At 44.5% G+C, this 25,729-nt stretch overlaps 1 protein-coding gene across 4 annotated transcripts in view; it reads right to left on the reverse strand.

The window, feature by feature from the left end:
• CTDSPL (CTD small phosphatase like) overlaps positions 1 to 25,729 on the reverse strand; it is a 113,537-nt gene that overhangs the window by 79,730 nt on the left and 8,078 nt on the right. For 2 of the 4 annotated variants that reach the window (XM_019499400.2, XM_019499389.2), the window contains exon 2: positions 24,452 to 24,638. The exons of the other annotated variants lie outside the window; for them this stretch is intronic. In XM_019499400.2, coding sequence (XP_019354945.2) covers positions 24,452 to 24,530 — 79 coding nt within the window. In that variant the 5' untranslated portion in view covers positions 24,531 to 24,638. The remainder of the gene's footprint in view (positions 1 to 24,451; positions 24,639 to 25,729) is intronic. 4 annotated transcript variants of the gene reach the window in all.

Below are 25,729 nucleotides of genomic sequence, written 5' to 3' on the forward strand. Positions count from 1 at the left end.
GGGACTTCTGGCGGCAAGGGTCAGAGGTGGGACTTCTGGTCCCAAGATGACAACCAGGGGGTGGGGTGCCTGTCAAGGGGTGGGGTTACCCATGCAGCCCTCAGCAGCTTGCCGAAACTCACTAAGCAGCCCTTCGCACAAAATAATTGCCCGCCCCCGATTTGGAAGGACTTTTTTGAGGTGACTTTGCTGGACTTTTTGAAGGGTTTTTGGCTGAAGTCTTCTCAGGAGTCTTAGATGCAGGTTTTTCTGGAGTCTTGTCTGTTTTCTTAAAGAACGTGTCCAAGTAAGTTTGGACAGATGTTCTCCAGGGACATGGGCAATGCAGCGAATTTGTTCCCTCGCGTGGCGTTGTGTCAGATCAAGCATTGTAAAGTCGAAACTGACGTCAGAAAGTTGAAACAGAGTGTCAATTTATAAATGTTGTAAGTGCAAAACCTTGCAACTCGAAACATTGCAAGCCGAGGACTGCCTGTATGCATACGTGCAGCCAAGTTTGTCTCTACTTGTTACTACATGTGCCAAATGATCTGACAGACAGAGCCACATTTGCAGACCTGAGTCAGGCTTGTAGACATGATGCCTGACCTCAGGTCAGCTAGTATACGTTTTGTGTCACAGGCTCTTTATGCATACTATGCTACTTATTTTTCCTAAGATTGTTTTCCTCCTTGAACAGATTCACTTGAAACTGGTTATATTAACAAGATGCTCTTGCTGCCACAGTGCAGTCCCCTCTCTTGGGAGATCAATAAATCAAGGAAAGATGGAAACTGGAAGACAAGGAGGAAATGTGAGCATGAATCACAAAATGTTATTACATGGAAGATTCCAGGGATTTGGAAGTGCAGTGATGCATGGGTCTCCAGATTAAACAAAAACAAAACACTTCCATGTGAAAGATATGCTTTTTCTTACTTTTTACGGAGATGTCAAAGCCTTCTTGCAGTACTTCAGAAATCAACTGAATAAAAAGATTTTTTTTTTTTTTTTTAAAGTAACACGTTGAGCTGTAATCCCAGGCCCTTTTTAATCATCATAACATTTTGTAACAAACACCAGAAAAATAACCCCCCTCAAAATGGGTACATATTTATTCTGAAAAAGCAGTCACTGTATGCACTTCTATCAGTACTAAATTACTCATCTAGGATCAAAAAAATCTACAGTGAAAGGCTATTCATACTAGCCACTGTTAAGTCAGGAAGCCTAAATACAGGGATCGCATGCTGATACTGAAACCCTTTGCCAGAATGCCTCTTAGCAAACTCCTGAAGAGACTGCTGAGCTTTGAATTCAAGTCATTCAGCGTAGAAAGACTCCACACCACGCTCCTGATGCTAAAATGGCTTCTGCAGTTCCTGTCAGAACTTGGTCCAATGTCTTATGCATTTCTTCTTCTTGACAACTGCTGTGGAAAAGAGATTTAACAATCTACTACTGACTGAAGAATACAAAGCGGAAGAACCATGACTGTTTAAAAGTCTGCATGACCAACAGTAAGCTGCTTTAAAAACCTTGGAGTTGCATGTAGATGCTACTTGAAAACCTAACATTACTTCCCCAACTGCAGTGTAACTTCTGTTCACTGCAATGCCATGTAATCAGACAAGAGGTGCTTGTATAAACCATGATCATACAGTTGCAAGTTCCTCTGAAAGATCTCTCTCTACATAAACAGAATTATATAAATTTCATTCAAGTCACTTAAGAGTTTATCAAATTACATTATAATTATTACTTTTGCCACAACAGAACTATTATTGACAGTAGTTCTCCATCAAAGAGCCCTCCCCCTTGTCATCTGACACAGAAGCTCATTTAAGTGGCAGCACTGACTGAACAAAACTGTTTTCATTGCCATACCAGAAAAGTATTCTGCCTGATTAGACTTTGTTTCCTGATATGGAAGCAAAGGCACGCTCCTAGCTTACTGAACTCCTTGTATACTAAATCAATTTTCAGAAATTACCACCATCACCTGACCTGGATAACTACAATTATAAGTGAACAACAATGCCTTGCAGAAACACCACAAATTCCTGAGCAAGTCAGAAAATGCCTGCTACAGACTTTCTTTTTGCAGAAACTATGTATCAAAAGATATATGGAGTAATACAGGTGTTAATTTTTTTTTGTTAATAAAATGCTTTCAAGACACAAAAGTATACACACACATAGCACACAGGTTTATCCAGGTTAATTATACCAGGGATGCTACTGCAGTGATCTGTCTGTCTGTCTACCATCTGGTAGCTAAGCATGGTGCTAGTCAAGTGGCCAGCACAACTTTGGCAAAGTATTCTTGATTCAGTTGAGACAGTCAAAGATAATGATCAATCATAATGATAACACAACATACAGCTAAGAAAAAAACAGCATGTAACAGAATCGCTTGTCATTAACCTTTAGAATACAAAGACGTGGTATCACATTACGATGCTTAAAGATATATTAATCTTAGACCAATTACATCACTACTGTAATGAAGTACTAACACTGTAGGAAGGTATAGCCACATGTGCTACTGATTATCCTAGTAACAGGGCTGAACTCAGCAAAATGCAAGAAACTTAAAAACAAAACTTGGTGCTTTGATGGCTGGATAAAATAGGGCTTATGTAACTGGCTGTAGTAATGCCGTTTAGCAGAGGCAAAAGGCAAAGCACTGGTTTCTTATGGATGCATTAGTATCGCAGTAATAAAATGAAGGACACTGCAGCAGATGAAGGCAAAGTTAAGTAGGAAAGGATAAGAGCTTTGTCAGCATTTTGTCAGGAAGATAAATTATCTAGAACTCTTTATGTATATCTGAAGAAATACTTTGGCTACTATCCTAACAAGATGTAGAAACACTTACACAGGGTATGCACCTGTGCTTTTTTTGGAAACTTCTACACCAAAAATTGCTGTTTGAGAGTTTTTGATGAAATGCTGAGTATAAGACAAATACTACAAATGTACAGGATCAGTACACTTGTCAAGGTTTTAGCAAATAATGGAAGTTACAATATATTCATTCTTCTCAACTCATAGGAAACATTACATTTCTGATCTCACTTTGCCTTTTCTGATAGTTTCAGACCAATAACAAACAAAAATACTTGAATCTCAGTTCAAGTTGACAGACTTTTAGGAAAAGGTTTTCAATATCAGAAACACTAATTCTGCCATCAGTGGCTGAAAACCACTGTCTTAGGCTAAGTATAGGCAGTCAAAAAACCCAAAGCTGAATTAATTCAGTCTTTGCAGGTTGGTTTAAGATGGAAAGACTGAACCAATAAGCAAGTGACCAGACACTCACTTTTGATTCAGGAAATGCAGCCACGTGCCTGAAGTGGCTCAAGCCAGAAGCCAAGGGGGGCTAGAACATGGCTCTCTGGCATGCAGCCAGCATGGCTTGTGTGTTTGCTTCCTTCTACCTCAGAGGCAGTGGGATCTGGGATTTGCAGTCCCCAATCACAAGAACAGGACTCTGCAGGGTTGCTCATCACTTCCTCTTCCTGCTTTCAGTGCCTCTGGGATTTGCAGGCCACAGTTGCAGCCAGCAGTAAGTAAGTGGTGCAGCTCCATACCCAGGGGAAAGGAAGTTTAACCCACCTCCCTAGCCCCAGACCCCAGCCAGGTTGCGCCTGGGGGGGGGGGGAGGGCAGTGAGCTGGCCAGTGAGCCAGCCCTCACTGCTCCAGCTAGGAAGCTGAGGGGTGGGGCAAGCCCTGCTCTCTGGAATAGGCAGCCCAGCCCAGCCTAGGGCTGAAAAGCACACTGGGATGCTGGGTGGCTGTGATTCAAACTTGAACTAGGAAGCGGTTTGGGACAAAAGTTTCATAAACTGGTTTGACCTAAATCAGTTAACTCTGTTAGGTTTATCTTAAACCAGTTTCAGACATTTTGAAACTGGTTTATGTGCACTGAACTTCTATTCTGTTATAGCTTTAAACCAGTTTATGTGTAACTTCTGTCCCTAGCCTTAGAATCACAGAGAAGCAGGGCTGGAAGGGACCTCCAGAGGTCATCTAGTCCAACCCCCTGCCTGAGGCGGGATCATCCCTAACCAAACCATCTGATACAGTCATAATCTAAACTGTACCTAAGACTACCATCAACCCTGACACAATATAGACCTAACACCCTAACCTGCCACAGGGAAAGAAGGGGCCAAAATATCAGCCAATGTCCTGCTTCTAATAAAATATTGTCAAAATACATTCAAGAAGTCCCAGGTAGAAGGCCATGTCCCCTGCTACCGAGGAAGGCAAAAAACCCACAGTCTGTACCAATCTGACTATGGAGTGTAATTCCTTCCTGACCCCATATGCAGCAAATCAGCAATCAGTCTGACCCTCTAGCCAGGAACCTCTACCCCAGTCAAAGTCCCTCGACTTGGCTGCAGCCAATACCCAATGCCTCTAAGGGAGATTTAAAAACATCCTGACATGGGGAGCAGAACAGGGGGAGCAGGGGCAACCAGCAAATCCCAGAATCATGGGAAAGAGTCATGGTAGAAAACAGGCATAGCCTGACCAGTGGCTGTCCAACCCCTTCTTGAACACCTCCAGTGATGGAGTCCACAGCTTCCCTAGACATCTATTCCACTGCCTCACTATTCTCACACTGAAGTTTTGTTCCAAATATCCAATCTAAAACTTAATTTGTTGCAACTTCAAGCCATCAGTCTGTGTCCTCTCTGCAGCAAGAGAGAAAAGGTGTTTTCCCTTTTCTTTATAGAAGCCCTTCAAGTATTTGAAGACTGCCATCACGCACCTTTTCTGCGAGCTAAACATGCCTAGCTCCTTCAGACCTCTCCTCATCAAAGACTATCTTTGTTGCCTGCCTCTGGACCCCTACTTCTCCACATCTTTTTAAAAATGTGGAGCCCAGAACTGCCCACTGTATCCAGAGGAGACCTAACCAGTGCCAAGTAGAGAAGCACTATTCACCTCCCGTGTCTTGCACCTGCTGCTTCTATTGATGCAAGCCAAAACTGCATTTGCCATTTGTGCAGCTGCACTACACTGCAAACTCCTATCATTACAAAACAAGGTACACTGCAAAAAAGGTAAACTATATGGAGGAAAGATGGGGTAAAAGAAAGCCTTATCCCAGAAGATCCCAAATGATCTAAGCTAGGGGGTTGGCAACATTTCCTAGAGGGGGGAAGGGGGGGGGGGCTGGAATGACCCAACTCGTGTCAGAGGATGGCAGGCATTAAGACTCGGCCACCATCGCCATTTCTCCCTGCTGCAGAAAAAGCTCCACTTGCTGAGCCTGTGCTGCCCAACTGCAACAGCTGGGAATCACTGCACTAGAATAGCAATTTGCTAATCTGAACCAAAACTGAATTACTACTTAAGTTGGCTGTTAGGGATCACTGTGCTACTGTCTCTCAGATAAAGTGTTGACTTGTCATTAAAAGCTGCAAGGTTTGGGGTTTTTTTGTTTTTTTAAGGGCAGTGGCATTATCCTTGACATCCTTGCCAATTTCTAACTATCCAAAGTAATTAGTGTCTACTTAAATTCTGTAGTTCGAATGAGACATTTTTCATTTTGTGTTCTGAACTATTGTAGACAACTGCTGAGCACCGTTAAGAGCCATCACGCTTAAGGTCAAAGAGAGTCCTGTTTCAGGAGTGGAGGGATTCATTTGCACGTAATATTTCCATTTGTAGACTTTTGAATCTTTTAGGATGCAGTATAATGTGAGCACAGATTTTTTGGAAGTTATAGTGCACCTTTTGTGGGGAGAACAAGGGTAGTTGCTACGTTTTCAAGCCTAGGTTTGCCCATCAGGATTGGAAAAAAAGTGCATTAATATAGTATACAAGGCAGCCAAAAGGACATAAACCCCATTCTTAGCTCCATGCATATCACTTTAATGAATGGACTTGGGATAGTACAAAGGATTGTTTTCATTTATATTCTCAACAGAACCTCAACTGCACTCCCTGAACACTGGCTAAGCTGCCGAGTTGCTTCTAGCCCAGGAAGTAAATTGATGAAGTGTTCAAAATCAAACATATTGTAGCTCTTATTTGAGCTATAAATCAATGGTCCTTCCCATTTACTGTATCTCTGAAGTTCAATTTCTCCTGGCTTTCTGGGGAAGCATGATTCCTCACAGCCAGTACTTAAACTGTCATGTACCGCAACAGCAGCCCTGTGCAATAAATAGCATATAAGAGTCATGAAGTCTGCAGTTCTTGTCACTGCCCAGGACTCCTGTTGAGGTAGGTGAGGTAGCAGCTACTGAACAACTGAGTGCTGGGACCAAGGACAACAGCTAGATACAGACAGGCAAGAAAATACAAAGAGAAAGCATTGGTTAGCAAGATAAGCAGTAACACCTGCATTTGCCCTTTTCTTCGTCCTTACCACATAGTTATGTTTTCCTCCCCATAAGGTAGATTTTCGGTTTTCTCCATATTTATTCAGAGCTATATCCATACTACAACAACATGGAATATCAGAACACCTAGTTAACACAGTCTCAGGGGCTACAACATCAAACTCAGTCAAAAATAATTCTGAGCATACAGAAGAGTACCAATTTATAAAAACAGGAGTTGGGCATTTTTTTAAGTGATTTATATAGTTAAACTTTTATTCCAGCGAGAATCAGACTTCCACATGTCTTAATAGGGTTCAGATGCTCAGGATTTTTTTTCCCCGCTGGAGGCGAGGGGAAGCTGGCTTGGCCTGGCACGGCTGTTCTACTCCCCTCACCTCCAGCTGCAGCAAGGGGGCAGCAACCCTGATGGGGGCAAGAGCCCCTTTCATGGTGTCCCAGGACCTCAAGCCTCTCCCCCGCAGGGGGCTGCGTTGTGGACAGGGGCAGGGCAGTCAGAGCTGCTGTAGATTGCGCGGGGCGAGTGGCAGCACTGGGGCTCAGAGGGGTGGCCATAGCCCCCGAAGCTCCCCATAGTGCTGCTGCCGCTCGCCCCGCACAGTCTGCAGCAGATCTGCTGCCCCCCTGCCCTGGGAAGAGGCTTGTGCTCCAGGAAACCCTGAGAGGGGCTGCTTCCCCTGCCAGGGTCGCTGCCCCCTCACTGTTCCAGCAGCAGGGGCAGGGGTGGGGCTGGAGCCCAGCTGGCATGGCCCCCTTAGAGGAGGAAGAGGGAGGGGTATTCCATCACTTCCCTGTGCAGGCAGTGATTGGAGGCATTGACAGATGGGGCTGGCAGACCCCGGCTGCAGTCCCCTGGGAGCAGAGGGGGGAATAAACCCCCTCCTTACCCCCTCTGCCTCAGGGGGTCATGCTGGCCTGCCTCTGGCTGTGCCCCCACTGCTGCACCAATGAGGAGGGAGCACCAGGCAGACCTTGGCTTGGGTCTATGCTGGGGGACAGTGTGGAGGGAATTAAGCTCCTTCCCGGGCCAGTTTGTTTGAGGCTACTGCTGGGGCTGCCCCCCAGCACAGCTTCCCTGCAGCTGCAAGCATGCTCTAGCGCTACCTGGCTCCTGGCCTGAGCCACTGCAGGCATGTACCTGCATTTCCAGAGTTAATAGTGAATGTCTGTTCCCTTGAAAGCTGGTTCAAGCTAGGCGGGTTAGACCAACCACACAAAAGTATGCTCCATTTTGATCATTTATTTTTTTAGAGAAATCTATTATGGTTGCTTATTTTAAATGTTACTTGTATTAAAGGTGTTTAAGTGTAACAGAAATCACTGAGATACAGCTAAACAATGCCCATCAAGTTAGTTAAAATGCAAGTATGTAGATCTGCACAGCAACTGTTTACATACGTAAAAACAAGTGCATAAGAACACATACTATGATAATGCCACAAATTCCTTCCTAAACTATTTTGTAAATATTTGCAAATCCTTGAGTGCTGAAATACCTTCAGCAGGTTATAGAAGGGCAGCTTTTAACAAACACTCCCAACTTCTAAAATTTGATCTGTTTAAAGTAGAACAAAACAAATTCCTTGTGTAATACTCATGTAACACTACCTTCTCTACAGTAGTTTCCACTATTATGGTCTTTCAAACTGCAAAGAAACTTTTTAAATTTAAAACTGATTTAAGAAGATGTAGTTGCCAAACTACAGACAAGCGATTCTCCACCGGGGTGTTGCAGGACCAGAGGGTACATTGAGATCCTTTCTGGGATGCCATAAATGTTGGCACGATGACTCACAAGTTAAACTAAGGGCAGGTAATTACTTCGGGCGGAGGGCCGCTTACCCAGTTTTGGCAGGCTGTCGAGGGCCGCATGGGTAGCCCCGCCCCTTGACAGGTGCCCCGCCCCCTGGTCACCATCTTGGGATGAATGTCTCAATGTCTTGTGACTAACGTTCCAGGGCCAGTACTGGTGGGGCCCAAAGCAAGCCCAGGCTGGCAAGGGTTTGTGAAGCCGGGCTGGGCTGCACCAGCAGGGAGAGAGGGGAGCTGGCACGCTTCATAGAGCTCCTGCCAGCTGGGACCGCATGCTCCTGCCACCCTGCTCTGGGCCCCGCTGGCACTGGCCCTGGAGCACGGGTGCGGGCCCCGTGCTCCTGCTGGCTCCCTGCCCACTCACTCCCAGTGCCCCCCCAGCCCCGCAGTACAGGAGGGGGGCAGTGCACAGCCACGACCCCCTGCTCGCCAGCAAGGAAGAAGTTGGTGCTGAGCGCGGGGAAAAGCGGCCGTTCACCCACCCTGTGGCTCGCGCTCCATGCTGCAGGTGCTCGCGCCCACATGGTGCTGTTTGGAGCAGGCACAGGCAGCCCCACATGGGTTGCAAGTGGCTACAGTGCAGGGCGCTGGCCACGGGGTAAGCGAGGGGCCGCTTTCCGTGCTCAGCACCAGCTTGTAACCCACCCCTGGTGCCAGCCTGGGCCCTGTGCCAGCTCTGGGCTCCCCGGTGGCGGCAGCAGCTGCAGCCCCCCTGCATGCCGCACTGGGCAGTGTTGGCTGTTGCTGCCTGCCCAAAGCTCGCTTGCTGGGCAGCCCACAGGCGGCGGTGGCAGCAAACACTGCCTGGTGTGCCAAGTGGGGGGGGGGGGGGGGGGCCGCAGCTGCTGCCACCACGTGCAGCCCTGACGGGCGAGCCCGGAGGAGGTGCGGGGCCCAGGCTGGCAGTGGGGCCGGGTCACAAGGTGGTGCTGAGCATGCGGGCAAAGCGGTCCCACCCTGCCCAATGCCCCGTGCTGCAGCTGCTCACAGCCCGCCTGGGGCTGCCTGTTCCTGCTCTGGACAGCCCTGCGCGGGCTGTGAGCGGCTGCAGTGTGGGGCGCCAGCCATGGGGCAGGCGAGGAACTGCTTCCCCCCCCTTACCTGCGGTTCTGGCACGGAGCAGCCACATGCTCCCAGGCCAGAAGCCCTGGCTGCGGGAGGGCGGGGCTGGGCAGGCCCTGCTGTTGTGGGAGCCTGCCAGGCTTCCCCTGGGTCCTACTGCCCTTGGTTCTTGTCATTTTTGACAGAAACCAAAGGAAGATAAATATTAATTTTCTACATTTTATGGGGCCCCACGGGCTAGATCCGGCCTACAAGGCCATTCTATCTGGCCTGTGGGCTGTATTTTGCCCACCCCTGAGTTAAACTCGGAGATCTCAAATAGAAATCCATAGCTGCGAACCGAGTTCTTTCCAGCAGAAAAACTACTCTATTCCCCCCCCGCCGAAAAATGAGTGAAAGCTAAGAACTGGCTTTTCCAAGGGGTGCCTCAAGTCTAAAAATGTTGAGCCCCACTGCCATAGATCCTGGCAAGGGGGCTCCTGGGTAGTCACAGCACCATAAACATCTTCTAACACTAGATTTCCAAGCAACTGTGTTCCCTTAAAAGAGATTTTTCTCCTGATTTTTAATTTCCCTCTCAACTTTTCCTTTTCAGTTTGTAATTATTACCAAAAGTAGCAGTACCTTTCCTTTTTCCAAAATCACGATGCTTAGGCACTTCAGCCACTTGATGGGTACCTCAATAGTTAGGTGCATGCTGCAATGCCGCACCGAGAGCCAATGATTAATGAGGGGACATCCTGTCATGAGAAAAGGAAGGGAGAGGACCGGGGAGAGAAAGATAGAAATTTAACTTTAAACCTTTCTGAAAGTTCCCTAAATATTTACTTAGTTGCAACTTCATCCTTAATTTACATTAATATTTCTGGGTTGACAGCAAATAAAGAAGTACTGAAGCATTACAAAACAAGTTGTATGAAAACAATACACAGTAGTTAGCACCTTGTTGTTTGTGCTTTTGGTTTTCATCCTGAAGCCATTTGGTTTCCTACCAACACTTGAAAGTGCATCTTGAAAGGACAGACAGTGAAATATAAGTGAGCTGCAAACTCAAAGAGGGGACAGCAAGTGCCTGTATACTGTACTGCCTTGAACCAAAGTTGTTAAGCTTATATGTAAGCACCAAATCCGGAAACCAGCAGGTGTCAAATCACATGTACTAGCAAAATATAAGATTTCAAGGTATTATAATCTTGTTAATCACGTCAGTCCTAAATCTTACCAAAGAAGGTTATACAGGGTAATAAAGCCAACACAGTCTAATGAGCAGGGATCCTGGTTTTCTCAGATTAAAATAATCCAAAACTTTCTGATTACCCCCTCACCCCCAATATCCACATTTTTCCATGATTAAAACAAAACACCACTATATATACAGTATATAGAAACTCACCCAGAGCCCCAGAGCCTCTCTTACCGATAAAGCTATCTACCCTACCACCAAGTTTGGTAGAGAAACATACCCAGAGCCCCATACCTCATCTATAGATAGATCTATATATCTATACCCTATAGACACCTTGTCTGTAGGGTACAGATATATAGATCTATCTATAGATAGTGTATGGGGCTCTGAGTATGTTTCTCCACCAAACTTGGTATGGCGCTGTAGCACACACTTGCACACGCTCGCACACACACGTGTTTTGATCATAACCATGGAAAAATGTGGATGGAAGGGGTTCCAATCAGAAAATTTTGGATTTTTTTTTTTTTTTTTAAATCAGAGAAAACCGGGTCCCTGTTAATGAGAGGCAAATGCTGCAATACAATTATTTGGACTGGCTAAGGTATTTTGTGGGAGCGGGAGGGGAGGGGGGTTTAAAAAGTTTTATTATAGGAAAGCCTGCTTGTCCTTGAAGGAACGTTTAAGATCAATGCAATAATAATAATAGAATAAAATACCAGTCAAAATATCCCCTTAACCATGATCCATTTCTCGTCTTCCCTTCACAATTTAATCCCATTTCCTTCCTCAAATCTGCAAGCCTCAGCCATGGTGCCAGATGAGACTCCTGCCCTTTCCTCAAGGAAGCACCCATCCCCTTCAACACAACAAATTTCAAAAAGGCAGGGAAAACAAAAATACTCTTACTGAAACAGCATTCATTCACATAATATTAGAAACTATTATTTTGGAACGAGACAATTCATTAAAATACTCAACGGAAAACAACCCAGACTGTGTAAATAAGTTAATTAAAAACAAGATCTCAGGTTTCTGGTGGAACATAGAAAGGTTGGTGTATATTTATATCTTTTATATAAAAAGGTAGGCTATACTCACTCAGGAAGTGTGCTGCCAAAATTTATCAGGAAATAGGGATTAGAAGAGGGAGGGGGCGTTGTTTTCTTTAAATGAATGTTATCTGTAGCTTTACTTTTTAAAAAACATCCAATTGGATCTGTGCAAATTGTTTGAAAGGGTCACTAGTATAATGCAGCCCTTCCATAATGATCTATATTGTTCTCTTGTCTATGAACTCTTTCTGAGAATCTTCTCTGCAATAAAAGTGGTTGGGGGGGGGGGGGGAGGGGGGAAGCTCCTGGACAAGATTTGCTTGCATGGGTTAAACTAGCATCAGAACTGAAATACCATATGAACTTTCCAGCATTAGTAATTTAGCTATTATAAATGCTAGTCATATCACCACCCACTTTGGCAGGGCTGTCACCAACTGCTAGCATCAAACCAGCTAGTTAGGTCTTTTCTGCAGTACAGAAATCTTACTGCATACTGTTTTAGATGCATGAGGTTTGACAATTTAAGGAGTCCTATGCAGATAAGAATACAATTATTTTAAGTAACAAGTTACCTATATGTGCTCTCAATAGGAATAATCAACACTGTGCTTAAAATATAGCCAGCCCAGGCCATACACGGCCCCTAATGCTGCTAAAGCTGGTAGGGAACGAACCAGTGCTCACCAGCAGGGGAAATTTTTTGCCAAATTCCCCCTACTCTAGAGTCAGACAAAAGTAAAAAGAACATACGCATTGTATAGCCAAAGGCCACATGCCATATTTCAGCATGATCGTTTGTACAAGAAACAGAAGACAAGGGGAGAAGGGAGGGGGGCAGGGAGAAGACTCCCTAATGATAAGAGACTATTAAAACTAGGGTTGTTGTTGTTTTGTTTTTTTTAAATGCAGTAAACATCTACAGATCATGGATAATTTCACCCATCAAACAATTTTAAAGATCTTCAATTCTGTCACAATTGCTTAATGGCCTGTTTCAGGGCTTTCTTCCAAAGAACTGTTTTTTTTTTAATCCCTTGAATAACCTCTTCCCATGCCCAAACCAAAATCTAATGGGAAAGAAACCCTTAAGGATAGAAACAAAATGGTGATTTTTTTTACTTATACAATTATTAAACAATATTTATGAAAATATGCTGGCCTCTGTCCTGTTGATGGTCATCATTGCCAATGAAAGCACAGAAATAGGAACACAAAGCAAGCTTTTCATTTTTGCTCACATGCGGGGTTTTGTTCCAAATTTTTGTCATGACTCAGTTCATACTACAGATTTATCAGTGACATTTGAAATAAAGTTTCCATTTGCTGATACTACAAATTCAGATCCAGCAGCACTAGCAGCAGCAAGACCCTTGAAGGGTACGAGGATCATGCTAATTAGACCAGTGACTGTCAACCAGTGGTTGTGTACAGATAAGCCACAAGAGTGGCCGCAGAGGTAGATTAGCTGATCCCCCTTCCATAGTCTGCAAGACCACGTTGAGATGTCAGCCAATGCTCTTTGAACAGGAAGCAGGAATACCACCTTAGTGCAGTTCTGCAGGCTATTTATTAGGCCAGGCTCAATGCCATGTAACTGCAGGTAAACTGTTTTTATTCAAGAGTTGACATATGCAGAGACATCTTGGGCATCGTTGGCATATGCCAGGCAACAGGACTATATGAAAGGTAGGTTTAAAGATGGTAAGCAAGGCTGAAGGGGGAAGGTAAGCCATAGGATCACAAAGGTTGAGAACCATTGGGACAGGCATCCTCCAAGCTGGAATGGATTACAGTATTTAAAATACAAGTAGCTACCTTCAACCTTGGCTGCGTACATACATTCAAATAATCTGGGAGAATTCTCCCAGGTTTGTTCTCCTGGTAGGAAGAAAAATAAAACAAAACAAAACAAAAACTTACCCAGAGACCCGTGTACAGACATGCGAATGAGGAGGCCCTGAAGAGTGGAGAGCATGCATGGCTTACACTGTGCATCCAGGGGCAAAGGAGGGGCAATGCCCATATCTAAGTATGCCCTGCAGGCTTCCTTAGTCTGATTGGTGACAGATGGCAACAGACCGCCCATAGTCAGCCTGTGTTTCCCTGCAGTATGTCAGGATCATGAAGTTGGCATGTTCTGCTCCCTGCTACAGCTGCAGAGTCCAGTGAGTGACACACTGTCTCCCTGGGTGGCAGGGAAAAAAAATACTGGAGGACTATGTTCTCTTCTGAGAACTATGCTACCAATCCCACTGTTGCTACCACTGGTAAAGATGTGACCAGACCAGATCCAGGGAGAATGCAGTGGGATGGCTGCACCTGATTTCAAGTAAAGGTCACATGCTGGCAGCTCTATTTCCCCATGGGCCCAGCTACATGGGTCCCCTATAGTGTCCAAAACACGGGTAGAACATGACACTGGGGAACCAAAAAAGGAGCAGGCAAGGAAGAGGGAACCCACCAGCTTCTCCTGCTGTCCCCAAGTGACCTGGTGGTGAGGGAAGCCCTAGGATCACTCCTGCCCCACTCCAGCAAGGGAGCAGCTGTGCATTGTGCTGGGTAAGGCTGAAAATAGCAGCATGAGTGGGTGATCCTTACCCCATCTTTCCAGTACCTGCCTCCAAACCCCGGGGGTAACCTGCAGGTTTGGCAGAGAGCAGGAATGCCTGGAAGGATGGGGAGGGAAAAGTTGCCCACTGACACTGCTATCCCCAGCCCTGCCCTGTACTTGGCAAAGCTGCTTCCTGCAGCTGGAGTCCCCAGGCCAGCACAGCAAACATGGTGAGGGGGGAGGGAGCACAGATCTGGAACCCCATGCAGCAGCAGTCATGGGGCTTCCCCTTCCCCAGGATCACCTGGGGACAGCAGTAACAGTGAGCTTGCAGGCACTTCTGCTCCCTGCCTGGCCCCCCTGTGTCCCCTGCAGTCCAGGAGCACATGCTGGAAGGGGGAGACCTGCCCCTGCTGCCACTGTCCCCAGCCATGCCCTACACCTTATCTTGCTGCTTATCAAAGCCCTGGCTGCAGTGGGGCAGGAGCAGTGGCAGTAGGCTGGTCTCCCTCCCCTTGCACCCTCCTGGAGAGGGGGAGGTGTTTGCACTGGAGGGAATAGGGTGCTGAGAGCAATGGCAGGGAGTCTCACCTGCTGGCCATCAGCTGCTGTGGCATGGTCTGCCCACGGAGCAGGGTGAGGGGACTGCAACCTCTCTTTTCAAATATCTAGATCCACCCAGGGACGCATCAGGACACTTCTGCACACCAGCTATGGGAAATTTTTGACAAAATGCTCCTGCTCTAAACAAAACTCCGCTAGCGTGCTTGGCTCTCCGCTTGGCCGCTGGCCAGGAGTTGTCTACAGAACACTGTAAATAACCCTGAAGTGTCTTGTCACTGCCCGGGGCCTGCGCTAGCACAGAGCTGCCTGCCCAGAACCAGTTTAGCACACTGCCTGTGCAGTGTGAACAGGCTCTCCCACCATATTTGCACAACTGGTCTGACAGGTCCTTTCCGACGCTCTGCATCAGGACATTCCACACCAGACCCAACTTTGCTACCACTGCGTATCTGTCCTTCAGAAGTGCCATCCGGCTGTGCTTTCCCACACCGCACTACTGCAAATATGGTTAAGCCAGCATGCATGGTGCGAACACAAAACATTTTGGAGTGAAAGGTAAACTAACGGACAGACAATCTTATTTCTTGTTACTGGTTATGTTGTTTTCTTTTAACTTCTTGGAAATGATACGGCTGAAGTGATGACTAACACCTTCCTTTGTGCCAATGGATATGTGTTGAATTAAATCCCATGCTAATATATTCTCACATCAGTGTCTCCAGGTTATTTCTATTAACTCTCATTCTGCTTGGGCATTCCCTCATTTGTAAACCCTTGACATACATTTTTGTTTTAAATCTCCCAAATCTTCACAGGGGAAGCAGGAGAATGAGGTCATCGATAATGTCCCCCTCCCAGAACAAGACAAAAATCCTTATAGCCCAGGCTAATATGACCGCAGGGTAAAATCCCTTCCTCATCCTAAATGCAGCCATTGGTCTGACCCTGAGCAGAGAAGCAAGACCCTCTAAATGGGAACTTTTCTAAATCGGAGCAGGAGCACCTGCAAGCTTACGGTGTGCAATGGCTGCCGTTACATACTGCAGCATATCCTATATTCAAAACTCAAAATTAAAAAATTTTGACTAACACAACACAAATGCTACTGGGTTTGCAAAGCTGTCTCAGGCAGATGTTGTAAAGACAAGATCTAGCTTACAAATATTTGGGCACTTAGAGAGACCACGCCTTGTTTTCCAAAACCAAGATCTGAACATTGCAACTACGCAGGTATCAACAAGTCATTGACAAAAAGATTAAACTGGTAATTATCTTTGGACAGGGAGCAATCAAAACTGAGAAAAACTTTAGTTTGCGTTATAAGATGAAATAGGAGGGGAGTAAAACACAAGCTGTTTTTTAAACGAACTAATTTTGTACACTAGAAAAGCAACATCAACTTGGTAAAGAAGTTTAGATGTTTAACTGATCATTTTAAAGCGGATTTACAGAGAATGGTAACGAAATACAACGAACAAACTCTTGAAATCGGACCTGCTATGTTATTTAGTACTCCCAAACAGGATAACAGCTAGTCAGCCCTACTAAATCAATTACTTAGAGGAAGAAAAACGTTCATAGATTCATAGATGTTAGGGTCAGAAGGGACCTCAATAGATCATCGAGTCCGACCCCCCGCATAAGCAGGAAAGAGTGCTGGGTCTAGATGACCCCAGCTAGATGCTCATCTAACCTCCTCTTGAAGACCCCCAGGGTAGGGGAGAGCACCACCTCCCTTGGGAGCCCGTTCCAGACCTTGGCCACTCAAATTGTGAAGAAGTTCCTCCTAATGTCCAATCTAAATCTGCTCTCTGCTAGCTTGTGGCCATTGTTTCTTGTAACCCCCGGGGGCGCCTTGGTGAATAAATCCTCACCAATTCCCTTCTGTGCCCCCGTGATGAACTTATAGGCAGCCACAAGGTCGCCTCTCAACCTTCTCTTGCGGAGGCTGAAAAGGTCCAGTTTCTCTAGTCTCTCCTCGTAGGGCTTGGTCTGCAGGCCCTTGACCATACGAGTTGCCCTTCTCTGGACCCTCTCCAGGTTATCCGCATCCTTCTTGAAGTGTGGCGCCCAGAATTGCACGCAGTACTCCAACTGCGGTCTGACCAGCGCCCGATAGAGGGGAAGTATCACCTCCTTGGACCTATTCGTCATGCATCTGCTGATGCACGATAAAGTGCCATTGGCTTTTCTGATGGCTTCGTCACACTGCCGGCTCATGTTCATCCTGGAGTCCACTAGAAGTTACAGAAGTGGTGGATTTTATAACCAAAACTGAAACCCTCATCACCATATGAAGGGCAGAGTGGAATACCACAACCCTTGCTACAAGGTTTCCAAAAAGGGAAGCTTATTATGGGAGCCATTATAATTACAGCAAGTTAGGAGAATTTTGAAGATTTGCTTATATTTGTCAGCCCACAGCTTACTGCCTCATTTTGGACTGTGATTCAAGAGAAACTTTAGCTCTTAAAACCTAGATAAAATGATCCATGGTGAAAATATGGTCCCAGTTTCTCTTGGAGGCCAGACTATGTCAGAAAAGTTATAGTTCAACCCTGTAACTCTTACAGTGGGAGAGTATTATATATAATTAATTATCTAGCTGATAGTGATAGTAATTGATTTTACACATAATGGACATGCTCATGAGCGTGGACATTTGCTTCCCCGGGGACAAGAAGCAGCGGCACACTCTGTGCACATCCCTGTGCACATACTTCGCAGCTGTGCTCATCCGGACACAGCCTCTGAGACCAAATTGAATAGAAATTGAAAATTTATTTTGCTGAATATAAGGCCACCACAAACATGCTTATTTTATAAAGATTATATACGCTGCATTGTTTGGGTCTCAGAGCTTGTCTATGCCAAGATGCATTTAATGCCAGAAGTTCTGGGAGCAGACAGCAGCCACCACAGGGAAACTGCCGGTGTGCATGTACACCTGGGCAACTTCTTGGGGATCTGCATGGCTCCACTCATCAGCTGTGTCAGCAGGACATGAAATACACCCTGGAGGGCCACAACTGGTACAGCAGCTGACAGCAGATGCAGGTGTATCTGCTCACAACTTTTTCAATCCAAGAGCTGGTATTGCTTACCAGCAGAGAAGGATTCTACTCCACAGGGAAACTGTCAGCAAAAAAATCTGGCACATAGGTCAGGATTCAATGTATTTAGCTATGATCCAACAGAACTATATCGACTCTTTTTTTTTTTTGTCATTGTGAGACTACTGAATCCAATCAAGTAATTTCCAAAAGGAAATAAACCTACACCACACCTGACATCTTATAGTAAAAGATGTAACCAGAAGATAAGAAAACTCCTTGTACCACAGCATCCTTCTCTGTAATTCTTTTGTGTAATCAATGTGCATTTCATCCCAGAAGTTGAATGCAAATTCACCGACTCAGAGCTTTCTATCAGAATACTCTTCATGGCTGGCAAAATTTTAATCAAATTAGAACTTTTCCTTCCAACTCTCTGGAGAAATAGGGTTGTTAATCTATTTTTCAGCCTAGCCTCTTGTTGATACTATCCAGTTAGCGTTCCTTAAAAAGAGAGAAAGAGAGAGAGAGAAAAAAATGATTTTGTTGTCATTTCCTTACATGATCCTCCTGAACATCTGCTTAAGTACAAGTGCTTCTTGCATAAACAGAGTAAAGAATACATTTTAGCTAACTAGCAAAGCTATCTGAATTGCTGCTACTTTTTTTTCCTGCCAAAACTAATACAAGACAAAAATTCCACGACGTGACTGAAATAACCTCACAGTTCAAACAAAGATCAAAACCATGTGAAGTTCGGGTCAATCTTAAACTTTCCAATTCCAGGCTTAGTCTAACACAGAATATGGTCACAACCATTAAATGCCATTATTGTATGATTAGAGTTCTCTCCATTTAAAATACATATTCCCTGGAAGGACCCTTGGAATAGAGATTTTGAAACAAAGTTTATTTTAGTCTGTTCTGCTCTTAGTTTGGATACAATCTTGAAAATTCTCACTCCCACCTCTTCATGGCATCCACCTATAATGGCTTGCTAGCTAACTTTTAGCTCCATGGAAAAATTAAAGAATGATTGCAGTAAAAAGATGATAGGGATTAAGAAAATGTACAGGCCTGCACTGAGCATAAACCTGCATTTAAGTGGATTTTTTAAAAAGCATCTGACCTCATGTGGTTAAGCTGTTTGAGTTTTACAAAGAAGCAAAACTGTTTGCGGCTAAGATTTAATGTCCCATAAGAAGGGGACAAATCTAGATAGGAGTGAAATGAATGGCACGGGGAGAAAGGCAAGCAGACTCAGAATTTTATCATCTCCTAGCCCAGATCATAAGGGAAGTCATTTTCACATTATGATTATCAGCAGCTTAAATGAAACAGTCTTGGTTCAGCTCTCAGAAACTAGCATCTACACCACAAAAATAACAAGCCCAAGCAGCATTCCTTACTCAAAATGTGAATGGAGATCAATACCTGATTTAACTTCTAGGAACAGAGAAATTGTCATTTAAGATCAAACCAACAGGAGACAGCAAGCAACCCCCAATACTTTAAAGGAAGATATAATACATCCAATTGTTCACTTTACCAAGGGGAGATTATTTTTTCCCCGGACTGCAGGATTTTACGCATTTTGGTAATTTCATCCTAATTAGAGATAACTACAGATTTTCATAAACATTAATCCTTTTAAAGAATTCCAAGGATTTTTCTTTTGCAATCATATCTCTTTATTTAATGTAGTTGTAGATGGATCAAAATGTACTTCCTGGTATCGGTTTTACACATACTGCCTTTTAATTCTAAGTTCTTATGGGAAAAATAATAAAAGGCTTTGCCTTTTTCATCCAATTGTTAGTTACTAGGTACATCAACTATATTTCCTATTTTTCTTCTTTCATTCCTGGTCTTTAAATCTCACATAAAACTCGCTCCAGGGGGGCTAGTCATTTTGTTGTTGCTCTTTATAATTTTTGTATTTCCATTATATCTAGTCTTTCCCAAGATGAAAGACCAGATTTTACCACACTATTTGAGATGTAGACTTACCCTTTTACTATGTATTTCCTTATTTTGTATAATATTCCCTTCCAAACATAATCCAATATACTTTCTGCTTATCAGACTGTCTCTATAATTTAAAAAAAAGATGCCTTCACCAAGCTATCCACCAAGATGCCTCAACTAATCTAGAAGCCACTGGTCTGCACCAGTGGTTTAGTGTTCCTTCTAATGTGTGTTATTTTGCCGCTATCTACATTGAACTATCATTGCTATGTACTTTATACCATTTCTTAGTTTGCTGGCTCTTTTCATAAGATTTTTCAAGCCTCCTTTGTAGTTTAGGGAGCCATGTTGTTTAGGCTGGAGTCTTAGGGATTTTTAACACTGTTATACAAGAGTCAGCATGGAGTAGCAGCAGCCACAGGAGGCACCGCCAGGATCCTTCTGCCCACTGTGTGCCACTCTTACTCCAGCATTCTGATACCATGCTCTGCCCCATACTTGCACAGGTTTTGCTGATGCTCCAGCCCTACCTGCTCTCTACCCTTGCTGCCAAATTTGCCCCTCAACATGGTTGCTGCCCAGAGGGATCTGCAGCACCAGGTGATGACAGGGAGCAAAGACCGTGGGTGGGAGGGGGGTAGAGGCGAGAGAGTGAGAGTGCAGGGAACGCTGGATCACAGCAGGCTGCACTATAATCCGTAAAGGCTGCTGATCCCCGCTGTTGCTTATCTTTATCTTCAGGTAATAAATACTTAATCAGGAAAGGTGCTTTACTCAGTCAAGCCAGGATCAAGTGCAGATCAACTATCACAGGAGAACCATCCCATGAGCTTTGCTGTACTGGAAGAGTGTTGCTCAACTGGGGGGGGGGGGGGGGGAAGGGTTGCTGTATCCTAATATTAAAGTATTTTAAATACCATTAGAAAGGAAAAATTACATTTTTAGCGATTTTAGGTTTACAAAGTAAAAAGGTTTAATCTTCTGTAGTATTATTTTAAATTTTATAAAAATAATTCAACTTTAAAATTGAGATAGTGCCCTGTGCAGCAGCAGGGTTTGAGGCTGATGGACCATTGGCTTGCATTATCCTGGAAGGGGCTGACAGGCTACCAAGTTTAGTGTTGGAAGGGTCTCAGGCCTGTGGGAAGGGAGGAGCGATAAAGACTGCCCAGCTGCCAGCACTGTACCTTGCCCTAGCTGCCTGTGCTTCCTAGTGCCCTCTGAAGGGAGAACCATATGCTTTGGGAATACAGTTGGAGTGGGACCATGTTCTACAATGGGCCTTTCTCTGAAGTGACTTTCTGTTCTGCTGTTTTCAGCTGCTGTAGCCAGGCCTGTGCTGCACTAGAGCCCTGTGGGTGTGCATCCACCAAGGGTGGGAGACTACTGACTTTCCCCTTTCAGCTGCTAATTTTTTTTATAGAGCTCTGGAGCCTGGGAGTTGAGTATCCCTACCACGTCCTTCCCATCCCCTGTCCTTCCTCCCTCAAATTCAGCAGCAGGGAAAGAGGAAGAGGAGGAGGAATGGTGACTGCATTCAGCTCCTAGGCTCTGGAATGGTATGTAAGCTCTGAGCCCACCATATGTCAGTGTGGGTACTGGCTGGAGCCACAGCTTCATGCAGTTTTGGAGCCTATGAGCTGAACATCACTGCTACTACTTGGATCCTCCTTTCTCTGCTGCAGTGGAGGAGAGGAGGGAGGGGAAATTTAATGGCTCTGACAGCTCCTGGGCTCCAGAGCCGCATGAAAGCTCTGAGCAAACTGGCATATCAGTGTGGGTGAACAGCACTGCCGCTGCTTATATCCTTCGTTCCCCTGTTGCTGAATCCAGAAGCATTCACCTGCTATTCACACCAGCTTTGCAGGCCACATCTACCTGTGGCCTGGAGGTTGAGCACCAGTGTACTAGAAAATGACCCATTAATGTCTCAGACAGTTTTACAATCCATAGCAAATCATCTTTCACTGTCAAAACACCTTTTCTGAACTGAACATATAACCTTCTCTATACCTTTATCCACTGTAATTGCTCCACTTAAGTATTCTGATTGGTTAGAAAAGGGACCCCAAAAATCCATATGCACATCCATTTATATGTATCCAGTGCAGGTGTGCAGATAACCAGAATGCCTGTGCAAGTCAGGATTTGTGGACCTGACCTGTAAGGATGGCATATATTCAAGCATGCGTACACTGAGAAAAAGATGCAGGCAGCGATCATGTATCCATGAAAACGATTTGCCATTTTACCCTCTTTGAAGTCACATTTGTCCACGCAGGCTCACTTACAATGGCTGCTACAGCATCTAACATGGCAAAGTCATTCCATTCCAACTAAGAGACGTTACATCGAGGTTCATCTGTTCCGTGCCTTCCATAAGGGAGAAAAGAAGGCTCAGGGGGAACCTGGTGGCAGCCTATAAGTACATAAGGGTTGTGCACCAGGAACTGGGAGAACATCTACTCACCAGGGCACCCCAAGGGAAAACAAGGTCTAATGGTCACAAACTGCTGGAAGACCGTTTTAGAATGGACATAACGAAAAACTTCTTTACTGTCCGAGTCTCCAGAGTCTAGAATAGACTCCCCCCCAGAAGTGGTACAAGCACCTACTCTGGATACAGTCAAGAAATGCCAGGATGCTTATCTTCCTGGGGTGATCCAACCTCAACTAACTTCCCATCCCTTGGGCAGAGGGCTGGACCTGAAGACCTTGCAAGGTCCCTTCTGGCTCTAACATCTATGAAATCTGTAATGCCTGGTCTACATTACGTAGCTTTGCCAACACAGCTAAGAGCATATTCAAACTCACACCTCCCTTGTGCAAGTAGAACTCTGCTAGCAGAACAACATCAAATATGTGAACAACAGATTTCTACTACTACACAGGAGAGAACAGAAGTCACAAGTAGATGGCACCTGCATTTTCTATCAGTTTTTAGGACCCTTTTAACAGCCGATGCCTCGTCAGTTGCCATGCATGCCTTGCCAGCACAGCTGTTGTATTAGAGCCTTGTGGCTGCAGCAGCACAGTTTCCTTTAGTATCAGCATGAGACAAACATATACATAGTTTCACTGCTGATTAATTGCCTACAAGTGTCAAAACTACTTTCAGTTTCATTGCTGCCTCAACTGAAACTCTGAAGCGGTAGGGGGGGAAAAACAGAGGATTCATCCCGCTCTGCGAGTCAGGTCTGCCAAGAAAGTGGGCAAGTCTCTGAAGAAGAAATCTGACCAGACTGATTAGTAAAATGTAGTCTGTCAAACAACTGGACAAGACCCAAAGATGAAAATATACTGAATCTACAAAAAGTATCTAACAGACTGGCTGACATTTCACCACCAATAAATCTACTTCAGATTTAACTCACACTCGCATATACACATACCTATAGCTTGCAAGTGTTGGTACACTGGATATTATTCACTTAGCAGCAATCACCTTTCTATTATGCAGGAAGTAGAGTAGATTATTCTAATGGTGTAATCTGCCCTCAAAATCTATTAAGCATGATTTAGGTAAGAAACAATGACTCTTCACACTCGCATGTTTTTTAAACATATACACACACTTCCTCTAAAATGAAGAAGAGTTCTTTAACTTTTGATTCACTCTCCACATAAAGCGTTTTGTGAAACTATGTGCTTAAGTCAAATGCATGTTATTAAATCTATTCTGTAAATCAGGGTTGTCCAACCCGTGTGGCCAGGGGCCACAGGCCCTCCACCATATACGTGTGTTGCACGCTGCACTGCATAGCAACTCTCCTGCTATCCCATCCACACCCCTTAGCCCCCTCTCCACCCCCAGGTAGGGACAGGAAGCAGAAGGTGGTAGATGGAGGGGGAGCATACACGAGATGACCTCGGGGTGCCATGATCGTGACAATCTTCAAGAAAGGAGACAAGTCTGACTACAGAAAGTATAGAGGGATTGCAGCAGCACCTAGGACTAGGTTAATCCCTCGGGTGATGCATGCAGCCCAAAGCCTGCTAGCTGTACAGCCCTGCTGTAGATGGTAGTAATGGAAGCTGAAATCCTTTCAACTACTATTAAGAAACCCTACAAACACTGCAGCAGTATGAACAGTGCTAAAATACCACACAGATAAAACAGAAAAACTAAGGCACTTTTATATAAAGCTTACCCCAATAACAAATTAATTAAAGCCTGAAGCCTTCAGCTAGGCCTGACGCATCATTTTTCTCCTCCATTTGTCTGAAGCTGCTAGTTTCACTACAAATATTCATGTGGAACTACCCAACATTAATTGGCACTGAAAGACATAATTGTATGGGGTTCATGTTGATCTAACCTATAGCAAGCAGATTTAAGTAAATACAAAGGATAACAATACAACATTAAGACCGCATAGATTCAAATCTTGGGTTAGAGAAATGCATGAGATTGAAACCTAAGCCACGGAATCATAGAGCTCAATAAGTGCGAACAGAATTCAGTCCAACTGGTGACCAGCAAGTGGGAGATGCTAGAGCTGTCCTCTGCCCCAGCCCCTCCGATTGAAATCTAAAAAAAACCTTTCACTACATCTCCAATTCTCCACAATCCTCTTCCAAAAATGGAAAATGTCAGAAATATCAGAAATGCAAAATCTTAAAACTTTTTTTTTTTTAAACCAACTCTGGTGGTATTTTCAAAGTTCAGTGAGACCTTTAAGACCCCTTCCTTATACAATACCTGCAGCATCACCTAACTTAATTCAATCTGAGCTTCTTGTTGAGACTCAGCTTTCTAATAGTTTAATCAAATTCTGCTGAAAAAGATACCTTAACAGATGCCTACTAAGCAAGCTTAAGAGGGTTTTTTTTTAAAAAAAAAAAAAATCACCTCTTTCCTCCTCTCCAGCAGACACCAAACGAACGCACATGCACACCTCCTCACTGATCATTCCTGGCTTTATCTTCATTCATCCAAGCAGTCCTCCCGGCTCCAATGACTATCTCCATTAAAACTAATTACTTCAGCAAGGATTTCCAGGAAGAGGCCACCAGCAAAGTCCAAGTATCAGTCATTCCTTTTTTCACAAAGGGAAAAAACAGATTACATGCAAACAAGCATTTTGAATACCACTAAAGATTTTTGTTTGAATTGCCTGCAGGATAATTTACTGAAGTAGAAAACAAGCTTGAAAAATTACAATCTGAAAAGTGAATACTTTGAAAACATTTGAGAGACAAGGGGAGGAGAAGGTCATGGTAATTTTTATTGAACCAACTGTATAGCTAGGAACGCTGTTAAAAAAGCTTGCCTGATATCCCTCCCAATTACACATCTGATCCAATAAAACATATCAAAAAAACCCTCATCTCTCCAGGATCCCCACAGTTACAACAATCCAACCCCTGAAAACATATAAAGATGAAGTTTTTACAATTTTTATATAGCTAGCTGCAACACCAGAAGCTCTGGTAACTCTGAAATTGGGAGAATTTCCTAATAGTCCTCTCTCTTCATATGACTTCTAACAGAAATATAGCAATGCCTTCAATAAGATCACTCCTCCCTCTGCTACAGACAGGGACATATTCACTTACAAATGTTACTTATATGGGTAAAAGTCAAGCTGCAGATCTAACAGAGCAGAAGTCATAGCTGTTTTGTTTCATGCTGAAAAAGTTTCTCTACCAGCGACATTCAGTCCTGACGGGCTCAGGAGCCACATGAGTAGTCAGCGTTAACCAAACAGCCACAACAGGTAAGCCACTTGGTGAACTGTGGCAAATGAACCCAAGTTCAAAAGGGGGAAAAAAATAAGACTATGCAAACATTACTAAAATTCTAACAGGAGGAAAACACTTCAAAAGTGGAAAGGCTCTTCAAGTGGTAACCGACTACAAGAAAGTCATACCAAATGTATGCAGGCAGGGAACAAAAAAAGAGTTTGATAGGACTTTCTGGAAAAAGTTAAGGCATATATATGTGCTGGCGGGGGGGGGGGGAGGGGGGGGAAGGGGACTCTTTAATTAGAGTGGCTCCAAGAGCTGCTCTAATTAAAGCACCCGGAGTGTCTCGTATTCGTGTCCCTGCGCTTCAAAACGGTGGTGGGGGTGATTTATCTAAAGCTTGTCGAACAAACTTTAGATAAAGTGCCCCCACTGCCATTTG

This window comes from Alligator mississippiensis, chromosome 5 (assembly GCF_030867095.1).
Source record: "Alligator mississippiensis isolate rAllMis1 chromosome 5, rAllMis1, whole genome shotgun sequence".
NCBI classification, from domain to species: domain Eukaryota; kingdom Metazoa; phylum Chordata; order Crocodylia; family Alligatoridae; genus Alligator; species Alligator mississippiensis.